The 24,062-nt window shown below is 39.9% G+C and overlaps 1 protein-coding gene across 5 annotated transcripts in view; it reads left to right on the top strand.

The window, feature by feature from the left end:
- EPHB1 (EPH receptor B1) overlaps positions 1-24,062 on the top strand; it is a 763,406-nt gene that overhangs the window by 650,627 nt on the left and 88,717 nt on the right. For all 5 annotated transcript variants that reach the window (XM_069108696.1, XM_069108697.1, XM_069108694.1 and 2 more), the window contains exon 10: positions 18,155-18,277. In XM_069108696.1, coding sequence (XP_068964797.1) covers positions 18,155-18,277 — 123 coding nt within the window. The remainder of the gene's footprint in view (positions 1-18,154; positions 18,278-24,062) is intronic.

Raw genomic sequence — 24,062 nt, 5'->3', positions numbered from 1 at the left:
TGACTTGCCCCTTTCCTTTCCTTTCCTAGCTTTATTTCACTCAGGAGGGGGAAAAAAGGCAGAATTTGGTTATTCTGTAGCTATGTAACTTTGGGCAAGTCACTCAATTTCTCTAGGGGAGGGATAGGAAAGGAACAAATATTTGTTAAGTATCTATGTGGCAAACAATGTGTTAAGCACTTTACCAATATCATTTCACTCAATCCTCCCCAAAATTTTGGGAGGTAAGTCCTATTCTTATTCCCATTTTACAGCTGAGGAAACTGAGGCAGACAGAGGTTAAGCAGTTTGCAGACTGGTTCTGGAGTCAGAAATATCTGAGTTCAAATATGACCTGTCACAGGCTGTTTAACCCTGGGCAAGTCACTTAGTCTCTGCCTCAGTTTCCTTGCCTTTAAAATAGGGATAATAATATTACCTGCCTGTCTGGATTGTTGTGAGGACCAAATGAGACAATAAATATGAAGGGTTTAGCGTAGTGCCCAGCACATAGTAAGCATTATATAAAAGTTGTTATTATTATCATGATTATTATATTATGACCCCATGAGGGGTCAGTGAGTGAAATGACCAGTTTCGAAGTCTTTCCCCTCACTGTAAAATACAGAGAGAGCCAGCCAGGCTGATGTGAGGAAGCCTTTCCATAGATTGATGTGATATATTTCCAGGGACCCAAGTCTGCTTTGAAGACTTTTTCCATTACCAGCCTCACGACACTCTGTACTTTATGAAAGGCATTTCTATTGAACAAGACACACACAAGAAAGGATGCATTGATGCTACCCTTTATTTTTATAACACAGTCATTTGTGCATATTCTACCCCCACCTCACCTCCACCAGAATTTAATTTTGGAACTACTCCCCTCCTCCCATAATGTAACAAAGAAAAATAATTAGATAAAAGCAACTCAGCCAGTGACCACACATCGTAATGCATGTGAACTTCTGCCCTTTGTATTCTTCCACCTTGCTAGCAAGAGGATGGAGGGCTATTTTATTATCTTGAATAAGTAATCCTAAGAAATACTCTAGAAGCAAATACAGGCCACAGCCAGGCAAATGTCTAAGGTAAGTTTTTATTTGCCTAGTCCCTCCATCCCATGGGTTTTCTTACTTTCTCATGGATGCCCTTTCCCATCTCATTAGGTCTGTTCCCTGTGGGTTATTTTTCCCTCAATTTATTTATTTATTTTTAGTTTTCAACATTCTTTTCCACAAGATTTTCAGTTACAGTTTTTTCTCCCCGTCTTTCCTCTAACCCCACCCCAGAATAGTGAGCCTACTAAATACCCCTTTCCCCAATCTGTTCTCTCTTATATCCTCCCCCACCCTCCCCCAGCTTTCTAGTAGGGCAAGATGGATTTCTATACCCCAGTTCCTGTATATCTTATTTTCCAGTTGAATGTAAAAAAATAGTTTTTAAAAAACATTTGTTTTTAGAACTTTGAGTTCCAGATTTTTTCCCTTCTTCCCTCGTCACCCACACCCACTGGGAAGATAAGCAATTCAATATAAGTTGTATATGTGTAATTATGCAAAATGTTTCCATAGTAGTTACATTGTGAAAAATTAATGATATTTCCCTACACACTATCCCACCCCCCACTTACCCTCTTTTCTCCTTTGACCTTAAAAAGGAACTAACTACCCCCTCCCCCAATCTGCCCTCCCTTCTATCATCCCCCCTCTTATCCCCTATGCCCCTATTTTCCGGTAAGGTAAGATACCCAATTGAATGTGTATGTTATTCCCTCCTTAAGTCAAATTCGGTGAGAATAATGTTGTCCCATTACCTTTCACCTTTCTGCTCTTCCCCACCATTGTAACAGTTTTCTCTTGCCTCTTTTATATAAGATATTTTACCCTAATCTATCTCTCCCTTTCTCCTTCTTCCAATAAATTCCTCTCTCACCTCTTAATTATACTTTTTAGATATCATCCCTTCATATTCAACTCATCCTGTGCCCTCTGTCTATGTATACATGAACACACATATGCCCACACTCACAAATATATTTATACACACATATACCCTCCTAGACATATGTATATATGTATATTCCCTTCAACTATCCTCTTACTGAAAAAAGTCTTATGAGTTACAATTATTGTTTTTCCATGTAGGAATGTAAATATTTCAACTTTTTTTTTTTAAAGCAATCGGGGTTAAGTAACTTGCTCAAGGTTACACGACCAGTTATTTCTGGGTGTGGTGTTGAGTATCTGAGCCCGGATTTGATCCAGGTCATCCGGACACTGGAGCCAGTACTCTTACTCGCTGAGCCACCTGGCCTCCCCTAAGGAATTGGGGTTAAGTAACTTGCTCAAGGTTACACGGCCAGGTGTTTCTGGGTGGGTGCTAAGTGTCTGAACCCGGGATTCGATCTCCAGGTCTTCTCAACACTGGAGCCAGTGCTCTTACTCGCTGTGCTACCTGGCTACCCCTAAATATTTCAACTTTAATAAGTTCCTCATGATTTATTTTTTCCTGTTTACCTTCTCATGATTATTGTTTTTGAAAGTCAAATTTTCTGTTCAGCTCTGTTTTTTTTTTCATCAAGAATGCTTGGAAATCCTCTATTTCATTGAATGACCATATTTTCTCCTAAAACATTATACTCAGTTTTTCTGGATAGGTGATTCGTGGTTTTAATCCTAGCTCCTTGGACCTCTGGAACATCATATTCTAAGCCCTTTGATCCTTTAATATAGAAGCTGCTAGGTCTTGTGTTATCCTGATTGTGTTTCCACAATACTCAAATTGTTTCTTCCTGACTGCTTGCAGTATTTTCTCCTTGACCTGAGAACTCTGGAATTTGGCTATAATATTCCTAGGAGTTTTCTTTTTGGGATCTTTTTCAAGAGGTGATTGGTGAATTCTTTCAATTTCTATTTTGCCCTCTGATTCTAGAATATCAGGGCAATTTCGCTTGATAATTTCTTGAGAGATGGTGTCTAAGCTCTATTTGTAACCATGGCTTTTAGGTAGTCCAATAATTTTTAAGTTATCTCTCCTGGATCTGTTTTCCAGGTCAGTGGTTTTTCCAGTGAGCTATTGTCTTCTATTTTTATCCCATTGTCTTCTATTTTTTTATTTGTTTGGATCTCTTGTATAGTATCTTCATTTATCATAAAGTCATTAGCTTCCAGTTGCTCCAATCTAATTTTGAAGGAGTTATTCTCTTCAATGAGTTTTTGAAATTCCTTTTCTATCTGGGCAATTCGACTTTTTAAAGCATTCTTCTCCCCCATTGGCTTTTTGGACCTCTTTTGCCATTTGAGTTAATCTATTTTTCAAGGTGTTATTTTCTTCAGTATATTTTTGGGTCACCTTTAGAAGGCTGCTGACTTGCTTTTCATGATTTTTTTGCATCATTCTCATTTCTCTTCCCAATTTTTCCTCCACTTCTCTTATTTGATTTTCAAAATCCTTCTTGAGCTCCTGCATGGCCTGTAAGCAGTTCATATTTTTCTTGGAAGTTTTGATGCAGGAGTTCTAACTTCATTGTCTCCCTCCCATTCCATGCTTTGATCCTTTTTCCCCCAAAAAAAGGAATCTATGGTCTGATTGTGTTTGTTCTTTTTGCTCATCTTGCCAGTCAATTACTTGACTTTTGAGCTCTTTGCCATGGTAGAACTCTGCTTCCAGAATGGAGAGGTCTTTGTCCCAAATTGCTGTAGTTTTCATAGCTGCCTGAGCTATTAGGAGGGCACCCTCTTTACAGCCCCCACAAGGTCTGGCACACTGGCCACACACCCCAGTGCCACCAGTCAAGACCACAATACAGATCCACGCAGGTTAAAGCAAGAGCAATTACCCTCTGAATGGTTGCTTATTCCCCCTACAATCTGCAGGCCAGGAGCTCTGGAGGCAGCCACATGGCAGGAGATGCAGCCACCATACCTTTTGCTACCTCTTGCCCCAGGGGCAGGGGCCAGACCTGGCTCTTCTGTCCCCCTGTTCCAACAGAGTTCCCCACTGACCTTTTACTTTCTCTTTGGTTTTTATGGGTTGAAAAGTCTGGAAACTGCCACAGCTGCCTGTGACACACTCTCCTGAAGTCTGGTCTGGTTGGTCTGGGCCATTAGTCTGGGCTGCCCTGGGACCAGAACCCCACAGCTCATGCAGGATTGTGCTCGGCTCCCAGCCTGGTGTGATGGACCCTTCCTCTTGGCCTGCCAGGCTGCCTTCAGCAGATTTGTTTCTCGCTGTCACATTGTGGGTTCTGTGGCTCTAAAATTTGTTTTGAGTCATTTTTTACATGCTTTGGCAGTGATTGGAGCGGGAACTGATGCCAAGTCCGTGCTTTTACTCTGCCATCTTGGCCCCATGCCCTGTGGGTTATTACTCCATGCTCTGGACACTCCCAGATAAGGAAGGTCGCAATACAGACCAGCACATTCTCTGCAATTCATGGTCTAAGAAAATTGCATATGACACTGAGAAGTTGTCACTTGCTGAAGCACACATAACCAATATGGAGCAGCTGGACTTGGCCCTGGGTCTTTCTGACTCTGAGGATAGCTTCTATCTATTATCCCAAGCTGGGTTTACTGAGCTGTGTTCTTTACAGCAGACTTTTCTTTTCCTTGAGGGGGTGGTTTTTCACTTTTGTATTTCCAACACTCGGTACAATGTTGCACACATAGTTGTTGTTGTTGTTCAGTGGTTTCAGTCATGTCCAACTCTTTGTGATTCCATTTGGGGTTTTCTTGGCAAAGATACTGGAGAGGCTTGCCATTTACTTTTTTTTTTTTAAGGAATTGGGGTTAAGTAACTTGCTCAAGGTTACACGGCCAGGTGTTTCTGGGTGGGTGCTAAGTGTCTGAGCCTGGGATTCGATCTCCAGGTCTTCTCAACACTGGAGCTGGTGCTCTTACTCGCTGTGCTACCTGGCCGCCCCTTGCCATTTACTTCTATATATCATTTTATAGATGAGCAACTGAAAAGCAAATAGGGTTAAATGACTTGCCCAGGATCACATAGCTTTTAAGTGTCTGAACCTGGATTTGAATTCAGGAAGATCACTCTTCCTGATTCCAAGACCAGTAATCTATCCATTGTACTACCTTTGGCACACAGTAGGTACTTTAAAGGACACCTTAAGAAATTAAATTGTGCTAATATGTTCTTCCCTTTCCCTTTGAGTTCTCTCTTATCAGAGGATTGGATGCTTACCTGTATAAAAGCTGTCAGTAATTTTTGATGGTATGTGTGTCACTTGCTTTCTCAGCCTAAGTTCACTTTAACAAAGGTCTTTGGAACAAAGCCTTAATCCCCAGAGTTGGCTGAGGTGTTGAGAATTGTTGCACCTTGATGGAAAGAAGGATTGAGGGGTAGGTTGATCTTGCAAACCTTCAAACCCAATCCTAGTTTGCCACTTATTATGCTTGTGTAGAGATGGATCTGTCATGTCCCTACAACAGAGAAGGAAGTTCCGAAGCAGCATAAAACTGGGTAAATCTTCTCTGTCCCACAGTCAAGCATCAAAACATACAGAGTCCAGTTGGATCTTTAACTATTCCTTGAGTTTCTACTTACAGAAGCTATTAGTGTCAGAATCAGAATGATAGAATGTCAGAATCACAAGGGCTTTGACTCTGATCTAAGCTAGCCTGTACATGAGTGAGAAGCTTGAAATGACCTTGACAAATGGCCCTTTAGCCTCTTCTCGAATACCTCCAGTGACAGAGGACTCACTTTCATCTAAGACAGCCCATGTCCATTTTTAGACAGCTGCTGTGATGCAGGAGCTACAGTTTCTAAGGCATGTCATTGGGCACTTACCCAGAATGACCATAAACAGCCATAACAACCCCTAGGAATAGAGTAGGAGAATCATGAGGAATACTTCTGCTGATCAAGAACAAGAGGAAAGCATGCCTAGGAGATGCAAGAAAGTTTATGTTGGGTGTCCCATGTGCTCTCTAAGAGGGACCTGAGTGTCAAGTAAATTGGTACTTGACAGTGGCTGACACCTTGCTAATTGCTAAGTCAGTAGCAAGTTCACAGCTATGGGGAAAAGCCAAACAGCTTTTAAAAGCAGCCTTCCCATGAGTACCGGGTGCTTTGGGAATCTGCAGATGTTATCTATGAATTGCTAAGAGGAATTTCTGAGCAGTCTTAGAAAATGTGGTGCTTGAAGATTATAGACAGGCTAGTGTCCAAGTTTTCAAATGGGAAGGAGAGTAAATATCGACTCTAGGATTTCCAGATCAGTGATATTACCATTGATTTCCCAGCAAAAGTTTTACAATAGATTACTGAGCAGATGGTTTGTGGGAATGTAGGAAAAAAAATGTGTTGATCATTAGACAGCAACATGTGTTCATTAAGAAAAATTAATATCAGGCTAAGCTAGATTATTTTTGATAGGGTTATTGGGGTGATAAGGACTATTGTAAACAAAGTATTTTGATTTCTGCCAAACATTTGATGAAGTTTCCTATGATAACCTTGTGAAAAGACAGATGGTTTTACATTATGGTCTTTAGATGTAATAATATTAATAGCTAACGTGTATATAGCACTTTAAAGTTTGCAAAGCACATTAGAGATACTATCTCATTTAATCTTTAGAGCAAATTTTTGTTGTTATTATTATTGTTCCCATTCTATAGATGAGGAAACCGAGACTGAGAGGTTGACAGGATTCAAATTCATGTTTTCCTGGCCACAAATCCCATACTCTACCCACTATGAAGCCTAGCTGTAAGAGCTTGCTATAGAGCAATATCCTAATAAGACTCATTTGTGACTCTGTGTCTTTCTGGAAGTTCTCTGGCCGAGTCAGTCAGTCAGTCAAAAAAAAAAAACTTAGGTGCCAATTATCTGTCAGGCACTGTGCTAAGTGACAGCTGGACACAAAGGAAGGCAAAAGATAGTCCCTGCTCTCACGGGTATCAGAATCAAAATGGGGCAGACAACATGCTATGTACTAACTGTGTACTCACAAGCTATATACAAGATAAATTAGAGATGATCCTCAGACAGAAGCACTAGCATTATAGGGGACTGGGAAAGGCTTCTTGCAGAAGGTGGGGTTTTAACTGAAGGAAGCTGGGGAAACCAGGAAGCAGAGATAAAGAGAAAGACTATGCCAGGCATGGCGAGTGAAAATACCCAGTGGCTTTAATGAAAATGCCCATTGACATTGTTGTTTGTCCTTTGTTCTTGAAGAGGACCGTGTATCATCCTGGACATGCAGGTGAATTGGATTTGAGTGAGGGAGGGCTGTGCAAAGCCACCCACCTCACTTTTTCCTCCAGAGCCATCTGGGTCCAGTGGCCAGATATAGATCAGGAAGACCGGAGAAAATGTCCAGAGTACAGAGACAGAGGGCTTGTGGGAGAAACAACAAGGAGATCAGCGTCACTGGATCACAGAGTGCATGGAGGGGGTAGGGAGTAATGTGTAAGAAGACTGGAAAGATGGGGAGGTTTTAAAGGGTTTGGAATGTCAAACAGAGGATTTTGTATTTGATTCTGGAAGGGATATAGAGTAACTGGTATCTATGGAGTTGAGGTGGGGAGTGACGTGATCAGACTTGAATTTTAGGGCCATCACTTTGGCAGCTGAATGGATGATGGATGGGGTGGCAGTGGGGCCGACCAGCGGTGTTCCAGGTGCATGGTGGCAAGGGCGTCACCAGAGCAATGGCAGCATCAGATGAAAAAAGAGGATGTGTGTGAAATATTTTATTCAGGCAAAATCACCGTGTATTAGCAACAGATTGGATATAGGACCTGAGAGAGAATGGAGTTGAGGGTGATACTAGGTTGCAAGCCTGGGTCACTGAAAAAATGGTGACACCCTTAACAGCAATAGGAAAGTTAGGAAATGGGAATGATATTATGGGGGAAAGATAATGAGTTCAGTTTTGAACATGCTGAGTTATGGGACATTTAGTTTGAGATTTCCAGTCAGCAGAGATGTTATTTCATGAGGCCCTTCCTTTGTCTTTTCACAGTGAATATTTCAGTATTCAAGGGCATCTAGGTGATACAGCAGATAGAGCACTGGCCTTGTAGTCAGGAGGACTTGAATTCAAATCCAGCCTCAGACATTTACTAGTTCTGTGACCCTGGGCAAGTCACTTAACCCTGATTGTCTCCCTCTCACTTCAATATTCAACACAAAAGTATACATATTTATGTATATATGCATATATGTGCATTGTACACATAGATCCACATACACACACATATATATATGTGATTATATATTAAACATTGCATCAAGTAGCAGTTCCTCCATGCTCTCTTTGATGAGACTGCTTCTGTAGTATTAACTTTATTTCTAAATGGTTCTCATTTAGTGGTTTGTGAACTTGGGAATTCACAAAGATCGTCCAGGCATTTGTGCTAAAAATGCTTTAATGATGCCTTATGCAGTAAATAACTACAAACTATGATGAGTACCATATTAAATTTCTCTGAGGAGTCATAAAATATTTTGTTGTTGTCGTTGAAAGAGGTTCATGGAACAAAATTGTCGGGGACCACTTGTGTAGGCCATATATTAAAAGATACAATAATAAAAAGAATTCATGTCAAAGAGGAAAAAAAAATAAAATAATAATAATGATAATCATAATAGCTAGCATTTATATAGTGCCTTAATGTTTGTAAACTGTTTTACAAATATTGTCTCATTTGATCCTTATAACAACCCGGAGAGGCAAGTGCTGTTATTAACCTCATTTCACAGTTTGAGAAGCTGAAGCGAATAGCATTTAAGTGACTTGCCCAGGGTCATACCACTAGTGCCTGAGGCCAGATCTGAACTCAAGTCTATCCTGATTTTGAAGCCCAATACTCTCTTCACTTTGTTATGTAGCTGCCAACATGCAGGCTATCAAGGGGCCTGTAATCATATCCTATGAAAAACAATTGAAAAAAAAATTAGATTTGGCTTTGAGAGAATGCCAAAGTTGTATTTGTATGTATGGAGGGGTGGGTACCAAAATGATAACTGTCTTCAAATAATTGAAGAGACAGTAACTTGCTTTGTGTCACTCTGAAGGACAGAAGATAGACCAGCAAATGGAAGATAAAAGAATCCCAACTTCATCTCAGTCTAAGAATGAATTTTTTAACAGAGTTATTGAACAGATTTTCATGGACAATAGTGAGCTCTCTGTCATTAAAGAAATTTAAGCAGAACTCAGGTAGCTGTCTTTCAGGGATGCCATAGAAAGGGATCCTGAAATGGGTGAGAGATTGGACTAAATGAACTTTGAAGTGCAGTAGAGTAGATAGAACATTGGACCTGGAGTCAGGAATAAAAATAAGTGCTAAGCGCTTTAGAAATGTTATCTCTTTCTGGGCAGCTAGGTGGTAGAGTGGATAAAGCACTGGGGCTCAGAGTCAGGAGGACCTGAGTCCAAAGCTTTGACCTCATACACTCACTCAAGTCTCTTAACCCTGGTTGCCTTAAAAACAAGTCATTTGATCCTCACAACAAACAATGATGCTGTTATCATCCCAAGTTTACAGCTGAGGAAACTGAGGCAAAGTTAGGTTAAGTGACTTGCCAAGGTCATTCAGCTAGTAAGATGAAAAAAGATTTGAGTTTGAATCCTGTTTCAGTCACAGGCTGATTGCTTGGTCTCAATTTTCTCATCTGTAAAATAGGGATCCGATTAACACCTACCTTAAAGCCTGCTCACACAACATATGGTGCGCAGGTCACTTGTGGCCCACCAAAGGGTTTCAGGTGGCCCGTGAATAATGTAGAAAATGTAAAAGAAAGTAAAGATGTAACAAATGCTTTGCCCATGCCCCTCTTAACCCTCCTTCCACTAGGCACTATTGTGACCATCATGTAACTTGATGGGTGGGTTGCTTCTGCGTGCTGTCTGTCACGTGACCCACAGCAACCAACCATCGCCAAACTGTCTCTCCTCTGAGAGGAGTGATTTCATGATATATAAAAATCTTAAGTAATAAGTACAATTAATTGAAAAATTCCCTTTTTAAAAATATGGTTTGTTTGCAAAATAGTTCAATCATTAATTATACTTTTATTTGTAAAGTGAGCTGCTAAAAATCTATCTATGGTCCGAAGAATTTTAGACAATTTTAATTCTGGCCTCTCCCTGCTGCCAAGTTGTGTAGGTCTGCCTTAGAGGGTTGTTACAAGGATTAAATGAGAGGATGGATTAAAATAACTTTACAAACATTAAAGTTCTATGTCAATGCGAACTGTTATCCCTTAGTAATTTTATAATCATGTTCCCTTGATTCTAGTTGTATGTAGACACCAATAGAGTGCATTAATGGAGCAGAAATCATCTTGACATTGTGAATCTCAGTGCTGAAGACATAGCACCTTCTTCCAGTTAAGGAGCAGGGCCCTGCCACTGTTTCTCCAAAGGCAGCGTTTGGCCAGTCTCATCTTACAGGTGACAGGAGCCTCAATAACTGTGAGGAAATCCTGATGGGGAAGGAAGTGTGGAGACCTCTGTGAAGAAGGTGGCTGAATTTACCATGAGGGCTTAATAAGTGTCAAATAAATATAATCAGGCAGCACTAGGAAAGTTCCTAATGTACTGGCTCCAGGTTAGATTCCTTCAGAGCCCGCATTCATTCTTTCGGGTTATTACCAGGTTGTCATTGACGCTGTAGCATAGACATGGCTGAGGTTGGTTTTCCCCAGTAGCTCATCACCAGGGTGCCCATGTCACCTCCCAAGGAGATGCACAGATATGTTCCCTTGGATCCCTCCTTGGCGCTACCCTCTGCCTTCCACCAGAAGGACCATCTCTACCATGGGTGGTTATTTGGAACCTCTGCTGTTCTTCCATGGCATTCACAATAAGAGAAAGCAAGTCAAAATCCTCTTCTTCTCCTTAGTCAGAAACCAAGTCACATCCTGCAATAATAATTGCATCTATAAGATAAAGGGAATTTCTCAAGGTTTCCTGGGAACATATCCTCAAAACACAATAAGACTTGACAAAGGAAATAATGTCAGTTTAAATATCAAGTTCTCAAGTAAAATTATACAAAAAGGCCCCTTCCATGTTCACTGCTTCTGGAAATACCCTAGACATACACGTTGTTGGGGGAGGTGCCTCCCTTCAGGTACCCAAAGTGGTGATGGGATATGTAGCCTCTAGTTATCTCATGAAAGAGATTGACACACCATTTTGGAGAGGGTAGTATCTCAAATTAGGTAACTGTGACTAATTGGGTTTTTGTTTTTATTTGTTTTGTTTTGGTTTTTTTTTGAGACAAGGTCTTTCTATAACACTCAGGACAGAAGTGCAGTGACCACTCACATATCCAGTCCCCCTACTGGTAGGCACAGGAGCTTTGACCTGCTTTATTTCTGACCTAGAGGGTTTATCCCACTGCAGGCAACTTGGTGCTTCCAAGAACCTCACCATATTAGTGCCAGTTTAGTGCAGTGCAGCTAAGAACTCCCAAGCTCAAGAGATCCACTGACCTTGACTTCTCAATAGCAGAGATCACAGGTGAACATCATCATGCCCAGAATATGCTTGGGACTCCGAGGGAATTTTATTTTTAAAAATTTTTTCAGGAAAATTCTCATGTTTTATTTAGGTCTTCAGAGACAGGGCTCTGCCATATTCTGATTGTGTAAGTATGATTCTAAGCAACTCTGTGAGACTCTTAAGTTTCAGGAAAGGGGCTAACATGTTAGTAAAGGGAGTCTCATTCACTGTCCTCTGGACACCCTTTATCAATGAAATTATTAGTCCACTTCCCTATATCTATTTTTTCAATGATGCAATAGAGCCATGATCTTTCCAATATAGATAATCTAACAGATTTGTGACTTCTTACTGTGCCACTGTTGACTACTTATTTTGGAGGGGGAGGGCACGAAGGAAAAGCAACATGGTAGGCTGGATACAAGGCTGACTTTGGAATCAGGAAGACATGAGTTAAATTTCTAACTCTGACACATACTGCATGTGTTCTTGGGCAAATGACTTAAATTATCAGGTTATTCTCTAAGACCATAAACTACAGAGTTGCTCCTCTGCATCAGTGAAGGGAGCTTCCATACAAGAAATGCTCTACACCATTGGGATCCCAGGATTCTTGTCCATGCCCTCCTATAAATCCTCTATAGAGTATCTACTCAATTTGCTGAAGGTCTTCTGAAGTGAGGTGGCGCAAGTAGGTGGTGCCATACTGCACAGAACACTGGACCTGGAGTCAGAAAGACCTGAGTTTAAATGTGGCCAGACACTTCCTAGCTGAGTGATCCTGGGCAAGTCACTTAGCCTCTATTAATCTCAGTTTCCTAAATTGTAAAATGGAGATAATAATAGCACCTACCTCTCAGGATATTTTGAGGATTAAATGAAATGTTTATAACTTAGCGCAGTACCCAATATAGAGTAGGTAATTAGTAATTGTTTCCTTCCTTCTGCTAGGTCTTCTAAAATATTATTATATATGTATATATTATATTCTATACAACAGTACATTGTTAATGCTTGTTTCCTTCCTTCTGCTAGGTTTTAAAAATATTATATATGCACATATTATATACAATAATATATTGTTAATATGTTACATATATGTATGTATTTAATATATTAGCCATTTTCAGATCATGCATTTCTACAATGGTATCCTCCTCTAACAGGAAAATATACAAGTGGCCAGGTAATGCAGCGGGAAGAGCTCTGGACCTGGAATCAGGAAGACCTGATTTCAAATCCAGTTTAGACACTATCTGTGTGACTCTGGGCAAGTCACTTAACCTGCTTGTCTCAGTTTCCTCAATTACAAAGTGGTGATAATAATAACTCCTACCTCCCAGGGTTTTGGTGGGGATCAAGTGAGATAACAATTGTAAAGTACTGGGCACACAGTAGGTCATTTGTAAGTGTTATCTCTTATTATCATGATTTCAAGGGGGAAAAAATTATGTAGTGATATTAAAATGATGATACTCAAAGCAAACAAAGAGCCCAAACTTCTCTGTTAAAAAAAAATCCTGTTCTCAAATCTTTCATTTGCCATGATGTAAATGGCTGTTTACCTAAGGCATTACCTTCTCTAAAGGCATTGGAATTTTGATCACTTTAGAAGAAATGAATAAAGCTCTAAGAGCACAATTTCAGGGAATCAGCCTGTGTGGGGGCTGGGAACCTGGTGGGAGAAGGTGTGTTCCCCTGATATCAGACCATATGGACAATTGTCACCTACTGAATCTGCTTAGAATGCCAGACCTCTGAGGAATACTGTGCTTTCCGAGCTGCAAAAGGCCTAAGTAAGGCTCTTTTTTTTTTTACAGCTTCAGCAATCTCCTATTGCAAACGTTCTGTTTGCCTAAAACCATCTCCATTCCCTATCCCTCCACTAATGCCCTGAAAATTTGGCACCTTCTTTTCAACTAAAGCCAGGTTTGAAAATATGTCTTGATCATCAAACAACTCATAAGAAATTTGCCAGAACTTGTCACTTTTCCTTAAGTTACACTCATTTTATTCTGTAGTGAAAAAAACATGGCGAGTTCTCCTGGCAAATTCTGGAAGGTCCTACCCTCTTAGGAAGGGTTTAGGTACAAGTCAGGTGATGGACTGATACCGCCTGGCTAATAGATTTCTTGGCCATAGCCACAGTTAAAGGGGCTATGACTTATGCTTGGTGAAGAAGTTTTGGGGGTCTTCAAACCATCATTTTAGAGATGAGGAAACTGAGGTCCAGAGAGGTTATTCACCCAGGGTCACACAACTAAGAATAGTATCCAAGGCAGGATATGAATGAATGAGTGGGCCTGGACCAGAAAGCTCTCCAGTGTAAGAAGGCCTCCGAATCCCACCTCAGCAATTCCACAATAAGAATGTGAACTCTCCGAGAGAAGTGATTGTTATTTTTATTTGATATCACTAACATCTTGCATGGTGCCTGCCATTGAGTAGACTCTCAATAAATACTTGCTGATTGATTGAGCCATTGATTCATCTTTAGTGTGCTGTGAGTGGCTTTCATGCAGGCTTCTATTTTGGTTGGGTGCATTTGCTCTGGGAAAGGAAAGCTGTACTGATGGAAAGCTGAAAGAACTGGCCCAGGGCTGGGTGAGGAAGTAGAAGCCACTTTTTGCCATGTAGGGTAGGGTTGGTGATCTACTATGGAGAGGAAGCACCTCTCAATTTTTATGCCCTGGGACTAATCCCCTCTCACTCCTGCCTAGTTACTACTCTGAATTGCAGTTTGACTAGAGGATCAAAAGATCATCCTTTTGATTTCTGTAAGCCAAGACCCTAACCTGGCCTTTCAAATTCAAGTTGGGATCTCAGTTACACTTGTGAAATTGTTTATAGGGTAATTAATATGCACAACCTTATAGTTATTGCAAAATTTCATGAACAGAATTGCAAGGGGGAAAAAATCTAATTCTATGTTTCTTCTTGAGTGCCCTGGAAAGCATAAAGCTTTTACCTATAGTACTTTTGCAGAAATGAAAGCTTAAATAAGTTTCTGAATTTCAAAATGATCCCAAACTAGAAACTATTTTTCTGAATCATGTTTTCAGATGTTCTGCTCCAACTGCTTCCACAGATGATTGGAATTCCTCGTTTGCTGCAGGATGATTCATTGCCCTAAATGCCACTTTCCTGATAATTAAAAATTATTCCCTCATAAGTGCAAGGAGAAACAGGCCAGCACGGTGTACTAGCTTATTTTACTAGACTTTTCAGGCATAAAAAAGGGTGCCAAACACAAATAACCTGTTCAGCCTTGCCAAGCTTTTCTTATCTTCTGGGACTGGAAGAAATCCAGATAAGATGCCTAAGAAAGAACTGAAGAAGAGTGTCATTCGGAAATGAGTGGGCCAAATTGCTTTATTTAGTATATGAGGTTTTCCTGCCACCAATCAGATGAATTGCCTTTGGTCCATTTTTCTAAGTCCTATTAGCAGCCTCAGTTCAGGGGAAGATCCTTCATTTGGGAAAGACGTTTTTTCTTTCTTCCAGTTTTTATAATTTCCCTTCCTCTGCTTTTGTAGCAGTACCAAGTCACCTAGAGGAGACCCAAATGCTAGTGGTTGTATTTCCACGACCATGTATTTGGGCTGCTTTGAACTTCATCTCCCATAAATGAATCATAATTTAACAAAGTGTTCCGTGCATCTCTCTCTCTCTCTCTCTCTCTCTCTCTCTCTCTCTCTCTCTCTCTTTGTCTGTCTGTCTGTCTCTTCTTGAGAAACATCACAGAATAGTAAATGGAGATCTGATCTCAAAGCCATAAAGACCTAGGGTCAAAAATGACCTTGACCAATACACTTAATCTCTCAGCGTCCTAAGCAATTCTCTTAAGACTATAAATCAAAGAGTAGGCACTAGGTATTAGTATTAGAGTAAGTATTAGCAAAGGGAATTTCCTCTCCTGGGAGTTCCCTTTGCCAAAGAAATTGCAGATCCAGTCAATGTGTGAAAGGCCTCCTTCTGAAATAAAGTCCTCTTCTCAAATAATTGCTTCACACAGATACTACATAGCAGGCCTTACTTGTGAACTTACTTGTGAAAGCTATTCTCTGTGCATAAAGTGCTTCTCTTTTCAAATAGCATGAAGTCTTTCTGGTATTTTGAGGCATTTGGTAAATTGCACTTTGGGTGCAGTCGGAGGTACATTAGTGGTCTAAAGGAATTCACCAACCTTCAAAAGATGAGCAATTTCTCCCTAGGGAATAGATTTCCTTCTGATCTGATTGAGGGCAGTGACTATAAACCTCATTAACTCAGAATTCTTCCCTATTCATCTTTAAATAGACTTTGTTTTGTAACTTATCATTATAGCACATTCTGGGCAGTTTAGTTTTGTTGAAGAAATTCCTATTTGAGAGCTTAGAATGTTTTACTTATAAGCATTGAGACTGGAACACCAAAATAGTCATTTAAAAAGCAATTAACAAGCACCTGGTTAGCTGATCTCTCTTCCTACTCATTCACCTTCCCCAAACATTTCTTGAAGCAAATAGTTCCTTAAATACCAGAGGTGAAGAACATGAGTGCTCTGGGTGCTTAAAAGATTTGAAGCTCTTTTCACTCTGAACTTTGGGTAAGTCTCCAGGAAGAGATTGATTTGGGCTCTACAGACCCTTTCAGACCGGTTTTATCAACCCTCACCTGCTCTTTTGTCATAGTGCGCTATGGTTACACACCAAGATCGTCAATTCCTCTCCAATTTTACAATCCACTGAGAAGATAAAAGAGTGTGGTCCATCAGCAGCCTTCATCTTTCCCTTCTCCTTTCTTGTCATCTGATAAAATGCAGTGATATTTCTGGAGAGGGGAATACTTACAGTAGAAACAAGATGATCTATCCATTTTCTTTGTTATATCAGTGATCAAGTTCCCATTTCAATATCATTCAGAGATTTTTACAAACTAATTTTCAAATGATGTGAAAATATTGTCTGTGGAAAGCAATGTTATCCAGAATGCCATCATTGATTTGTTGTGGTTGTTTCTACATTTTTTTTTGGTGACTGGTGTTTGAATTATTTAGATTTCAGTGAAATTTGATATGTATGAATAGTTTGGCTAGCTTTCTCAAATTCTTTACTAATATACTTTCCTCTTTTGATTTGACCCAATTGGTTTCTTCCTCCCTCCCTTCCTTTCTCTCTTCCTTTCAGCTATTTGTAAGGCACCACCGGGGGAAAAGGAACCATTGTCTTCTCTTCTAGGAATCGAACCTTGGTCTTCCAGGACAGATGATATAGCTTGTATAACAAATGTGGCATCAATTAAGTAATTGATAAATTATAAAACTACCAAAATAATTCTTCAATACAAATGTCTTGCTATATTTCATATGAAGAATGAAAAAGTCAACAAAGCATAGAACATTGGGGTAGAAAGCAATCTGTAGAAACTTCAAATAAAAATCACTCTTTTCTGTTCTCATTTGCCATACCATGAGTTTAGTTTTCTATTAGTTCCTTACTGATTCCATTCAAACTGACCTGACCTGGAGACAGACAGAACTAAACATTTTTTAAAAGACACTATTTAAGGAATAGTACTTTCCCCTCCAACCATAACCTCACCACTAAAAAAAGTACACACTCTGTTTACACCTTTTCTAATTACGTATCAGGAATGTTGAAAAATTACAGTTGTGAATGAAACCATTTATTTCTTGAGTTTCATCTACTTTTCTGTCCTCTTTCATCCCCTCTTTGAATATATCTTTCCTGCAATGACAATTCTCTATTTTCTTCCTATGTACACTTATTTATCTTGCCACTGCATCTATCGGTGACACAGTGTATATGCTTTTATGTATTTTTCTTTCACTATTTTATTCCTTTTTTATAATACTTTTGTGTATCTGAAGGAAGGGTCTTCAATTACCATTTTTCTTTCATTGTATCTAGTGTTGTCTTTTTTTTTCCTTGTAGAGTTTGTTCTATTTTTTCTATTAGTGGTTTCCAAGACTTTCTAGTCACTTTCTTCTGTTCTTTTTCTGGCACTTCCATCTTGCTGGTTTTCTAATAGCAATTTCTTTTTTTAATCCATCCCCATCCCTCTTTCAGTCCTGGACCAGAAACCGTCAGTTATAACCTTAACAGTGGCCTCCACTCAGGAAAGTTGTCAAGTTGATAAATATTGATATCTACCCTACCATTTTCCCACCACTTTTCTGCTAATGCATTTGGCGTGGCATCAATCACCTTGCTGGCTTCTGTGAGCAACTCGATGTGGGGGACTGGTCCCAATCTGTCACTTATAAGTAATCTGCTCTACAGTTCAAGAAGAGCTTGAGAAGAAAAGAAAATATGGAGGAGAAGTAGAGGACAGAGAAGCAAGAGCAGTCAATTGTTTATTAAACATTTATTAAGCACCTACTATGTGCCAGGCAAGGTGCTAAGTGGTGGGGATACAAATACCAATAAAAAGGACAGTGCCTGCCCTCCAGCAACTTACAGTCTAATTCAAGGAGCTTGCAGACAGCCTAGATTGGCTGAGTGGGACGGGAGATGGGGAGGCCAGATAAGACAAGAGAAGAAATCACAATGATTATTTGGAAGGTTGCATACGGAAGGGACCTATCGAAGAAGAGACATAGTATATAACCCTAGTATCTTCATTCGTGTTCATAATACAAAGCATTTCCTCTTTGGGTTGTTAACCCTCCTTATCTCCTCTAACAAGGCTCCCCAGGAATGAAGATCTACATTGATCCCTTCACTTATGAGGATCCCAATGAAGCTGTCCGGGAGTTTGCCAAGGAGATCGATGTGTCTTTTGTGAAAATCGAAGAGGTCATTGGAGCAGGTATGATTCTCTCTCCCTCTCTTTTTCCATCCTCTCTCTCTTACACCTCTTCTCAATTACTCCAAGTGTTCTTAAACACAAAAAAAGAATCATTATCTGAGGGAATTACCCTGGATCATGTGCAGATATGTGTGATGGAGAATTAAATGGCTGGGGTTCATTTGTGAATCTTTGAGAGTGTGCTATACTGTCTTACAGGTGATTCAATTACAATCTAGAAAATAAATAAGGAATACTAAGAAATTTGTTAAAATTCAGGTGAGGATAGGGAAGAAATGGATACGTCAGTGATTTACTTCAAGAGAAAATTTTAATTGTTAGATCAGTGGACTCAGGACCTGGCTCATCTCATATGCTTCCCCAATGGCCTTAGCCTAAGATTTCCTGCTTCCCTTTTCTCACACAAACTGCAATTATATTTTGTGACAAATCCAAATGTGGAACTCAGAACACTCTCCCTCACCTTTATTCCTTCACATATATTTGTCAGAAAGTGTTACCAGTAAAATGTCCTGTCTCACTCTGGGGAATTGCATCCTATCTAACTGATTGGAAGTATAGATAATGTAGAAGGGCCTGAAATGTTCTTAGGAAATCAGACTGACCTCCTACACTGTCTATCTTTTTATTTAATCCAAAGAAGTCTGGTTAATTTTAGACACAGGCTCAAACTTCGTTTCTGTTGCTTTTCAGTAATCAGTTTTCTCTGACTGTTCCTATACCTATGTCCAATGGTGTCTCCTTTGTCTTCTCTTCTTCCATACTCTTTTCATCTTCTCCTTTTATATTAGTTCTATTCTGCTGAGTTGATTTTCAGTATCCTTGAAAATCTGCCCACCTTTAAATCTTTTCCAGATCTAAGACCTACAAACATTGTTTTTTCCTTGTTATTAACAGTGGGAAATACATGGATTTGCATCTCTTTATACAATTTGTGCACAGGAAAGTATTTAATCAAGCTACTACATGGGCAGCAACTCTTTATGTTATCTTACAGAAGAATGTTAGCAACATTACATCCATTGCCTCAGTTAATACACTATGAGATCAAACAGCTGCCAGGGAAATTGAAAGTCACATTTGAAAACCTTATTAGACCACCCATTTTCATGCTCTAGGACTTGCACAAGCTTATGATTTTCTTCTTAACGAGTTAAGGCTTCACACTTCCATTGGTACCATACCTGAAGATGTTTGAAATCTCCCTATCATGAAATGTAGTTTTGGTCCCATAAGACCCCTTGAGATTTCTCAGAAGACTGGCCATACTCTGAGCCACATGAGTCTTTACATATCTCCCATTGACTTTCATTAAATATGTTACTGAACCAAGACTTTAACTTCTGTGCAGATAATTTTCTCTATCTCCTTAGACTCTGAAATATTTAAGGAGCAGACTCTGGAAGGATGGTCTCATGATAAATTGGATTATAGTGAGACACATAGATTCCCCTTATAAATTTGAAAGACGATGTTGGAAGATAGCTCTCTGTTCAGTCCCTTATTTCCCCATATTATTAATTGTTGTTATGACCGCTCAGTAATGGCTTTAGAGATTTTAATGTTATTTATTTAATGTGCTCAGTGCAATATGTTGTCAACCTGCATTTCATCACAGAAAGCACACATTAGTTCCTCTGCCTTTGTCAGATGAAGAGTAAAGATCCCTCTCGCTTTATGACCCCATCTGGGAGTTGCAATTTGGGGGCGAGCTCATGAAATGTTAGAGGCCCATAAAGCAACAATTGATGGAACTCCTCCAACTTTCACCTTCGGCTTCCATGCAGCATTTTGGCCAAGACTAGCAATGCTTGTGTGCTCTATTCAGATGAGGCCTGAGCTCATAACAGGTGTGAGTCACGTGATTTTGGTGGCTTGGGTCTTTCAAAGACCACATGGCATCCAGCACAACAGGCCTCTATAAATTTAGCATTCCCTACTAATAAATTAGGCACTCATCTAACTCAGTAAACATGCCCAAGCCAATTTCCCCCAATTATATTTATTCAATTGGTCTAATTTCCCATAGCTCCAAAAGTAAAGGAGGTAAAATTCCTGATTGTAAAACTGCTATTCCTGGTTTTCTTTTCATAATTTTCTTCTCTGCTTTTTCTACTCAACATGTTTTCCCTTTGCTTCTCTTCTTTCAACTCCACTGTAAAAAAAAAGCTTCCAGTGAATTTTGTACAGAAAGATAACAATTGAATAGATTGAGGACAAATTATAGAGGGAGTGGCGAAGTTCTCTTTTAGTCACCATGGATTTTGAAGCTGGGAACAAAACTGGGATGCAGGAAGCCCCCAAATCTTCTGACTCCTAGTGGAAAGTGATGTATCATTAAAGTACAACACTGATGGGGTCAAAGGTGGGTGGGGTTAGAGGGGACAGAAGACTCACTGGGAGTCAAGAAGACCTGTGTTCTTATTGCAGGATCAAAGGCAAGTCTCTAAGCCTCTGTTACCCCCAACCCACTCTCTGAGAATAGCTAGGACAGAGAGGTTGTCCATATGCAACAGTACAGCTAATTTTTATACCAGAAATCCTCTACTTCTATGAAATCATAAGTCAAGAGAGATGAAGAAGAAGAGAGAAGGAGAAGGAAGAGGATGGGAAAGAGGAGGAGGAGGAAAAGAAGAAGGAGAAGAAGCAGAAGAGGAGGAAGAAGAGGATGAGGAAGAGAAAGAGGAGGAAAAAAGAGGAGGAAGAGGGGAAGCAGGGAGAAAGGGGGAGAGAGATAAAGGGAGAGAGAAGGTAGACTTTTATATTAACCTTTTATATTTTATATTAATTTTTATAAAAGTTATTAGAGGAAATAGGTCAGAATACAAATCATTATAACTTAGAGGGTAAGTACTAGAGGACAGAGGATTAAGCAAAGAAAAAGAGAATTTAGCATAAGATGAATGATAATTTTCAGGAGACCAGTGATGATGTAATCCCATTTCCAGAAAATGATAGAAGAGGAAACGAATTAACTGTATGGCAGGGATAATTAAGGTTAGAAATTCGGAAGAATTTCCTTCATTCATCAGGCCAGTCTTCATTGATTACACATAGAAAGTTCAAGATAAGTAACAAGCAAAGTCCCTGAAACCAGGCTACTAGCTGGAGAAGACTGAAGTCTTAATTAATCTAATTCCATCATTTACTTACCTGTGTAACCTTAGACAAGTCACTTCATCTCTCTAGTGCCCCATTTTATAATTTATAATATGGGGTGACTGGACTATGTGACCTCTAAGGTCTCTTCCAACTCTAAATTGAAGAGCCCCTGGTAAATTATAATGCATGACAATATTTAAGTGCAAAAAAGAAAGCATAGATAATGCAAGAATCTCAGAATTTTAGAGCTGGAAGAGACCTTTGTTCAGTCATTTCTCAATTGTGTCTGACCTGTTGTGACCCCATTTGGAGTTTTCTTGGCAGTTTATCATTTCCTTCTCCAGCTCATTTTATAGATGAGGAAACTGAAGCAAACAGGTTTAAGTGACTTGCCCAAGGTCACACAGCTAGCTAGTAAGTGTCTGAATCTGGATTTGAATTCAAGAAGATGAATCTTCCTGACTACTGGTACTCTCTTCCTTGAAGAGACCTTAGGGTCATCTAGTCCAATATAGCACCCACTTTCCATTCAGCTTCCATGTGAAGAAACTGAGACCTTGAGATATTCAATGATGTTAAGTCACCTGAACAGTAAAGTTCCACGCTCTATTGTCTATGGTCTTGTCATAGGAAATTTCTTAGTGAGATTCATAGGATTTGGAACTAGAAGGAAGCTTGTTCAAATCTATGATTTTATAGGTAAAGAAGAGAGTCAACCAAGTCACGTGACTTTCTTAGTGTCACATACAACTAGAGTGACAAAGCCATACTTCAAACTAGGTCTTCTGACTTCTGGGCCAGGGTCATTTCTGCTCTACCAGATCCTGCAAGAGTCCCATCCCACCCCCTTTGTCTTGGGGAATGATGTCTGCTGCCATCTGCTGTCATTTTCAAAAGGTCTCTCATCTCTTTGCTCTGCTTCCTGACAACTCTTGGGGTTGTAGTCATAGAGTCAACATGGGAGGAATGAAAGCATTACCCACGAAAGCTGAATCTAGCTGAGCTTCAGCAGTGGCAATGTCTAGCAGGCCATGTCTTCATCTTTCACAGAAGAGCGATACAGGGTAAAATCATTGACTCTCTGGGTTTAAATCCTGCCTCTGCCACCTGCTCCCTGTGTGAACTTAGTCAAATGCCCTAAACTCCTTGGGACTATTTCATTAACTGTAAAATTAAGGAGTTGACCTAGATGATCTGTGAGGTTATATGAAGACCCCATGAACCACCAATGATGATTCCCTCAAAAATAGCAGTAGAGAAAGTGAACGCTGGAGGTAATCCAAGGCAATCAGAGTGTCGCATGTGGCAAAAGAGGGAAGTCTTAGGTGATAGGGAGGGCAACATTGAAGCAGCTAAGGCCTAAGCCAAGGTTAGGGATAGAGTCAAGTGTACTTAGAAGGGGGTTCTTCAGAAACCCCAATGTGGTCAAAATAACTCAGTATGTTTTGTTTTCTTTTACTTTCTTTTTTTTTTTTTCTAAAGCAATCAGGGTTAAGTAACTTGCTCAAGGTTACACGGCCAGTTATTTCTGGGTGTGGTGCTGAGTATCTGAGCCCGGGATTCGATCTCCAGGTCATCCTGACACTGGAGCCGGTGCTCTTACTCGCTGAGCCACCTGGCCGCCCCAATAACTCAGTATTTGGAATCAGGAAGTCGGCATTTGAGTCTCTGCTTTGTTGGTTATTACCTATGTGACTGACCTTGCGTAAATCACTTAACCTCTCGTTCTCAGCATTTTGCAAACTTTAAAGCACAATAGGAATATTAGCTATTATTATTATCTATAAAATGAGAGGGGTGGATTAAATGATCTCAGCTGTCCCTTTTGGCTCTAAATCCTGTGATTATAGGAACAGAAAAAAGACTTCTCCTTCAAATATCCCCATTCTGTTGATAACATTACCTTTCTCCCAGTCACTCAAGCTCAAAATCTCATCACTGTACTGACTTAATTCTTCATCTCAAGGAACATAAACACAATCTCACATTCATTCCATCTAACTACAGTGATTATTGATGACATATACACTGGTACATTCACACTAAGGAAAAAAAAAGGATAGAAGGACTTTGTAAATTGTTTCATTGCCACGTGAGTTTTGTTCTTGTTCTAATACAACGTGGTGAAGTTATTATGTGTCACCATACCCTAGGAAACTAGCCTACCTAGAACTATAAGCAAGACCCAAGAGACCTGAAAGGGGCTAAGAGTTAACACTATCTCCTCTACTCAAGAGGTCAGTAGGATCTGAACATTGTGCACATGTACCAACTCAGGAAAATGCAGAGCTCTGGCTACAGCCAAGATGGAAAGTACAAGGGATAGGATGCTGAATTTGTGCCAGAGAAACTGAATTGGAATTACACCTCAGTCATTTATTCCCTGAGGGACCTTGAACAAACTGGTTAAGTCCTCTGGGCCTCAGTTTCCTCATATGCAAAATGAGGGAGTTGAGGGGCTCTAACATTCCTTCCAGCTCTGAATGTATGACCTTATGGCAGAGAAGTATAACTGCAAGGGTTGGCAGGATTCCTTTGGTATCAGGGACAAAGCAACAAGGGCTAGAAAAAGTGCTATGAAGAATTCAAGAGACCTGAAGATGAAGATTGGGGAGCAAGAAATATAGAAAAGGTTTCTTAAAGGATATGGCACCTGCATTTGACCTTGAAGGAAGGGAGGAAT

The sequence above is a fragment of the Petaurus breviceps genome, unplaced genomic scaffold (assembly GCF_028583685.1).
Source record: "Petaurus breviceps papuanus isolate PSGF00001 unplaced genomic scaffold, PetGlider_PUasm1.0 90424, whole genome shotgun sequence".
NCBI lineage: Eukaryota > Metazoa > Chordata > Mammalia > Diprotodontia > Petauridae > Petaurus > Petaurus breviceps.
This window is presented reverse-complemented; position numbering and strand designations above follow the sequence as displayed.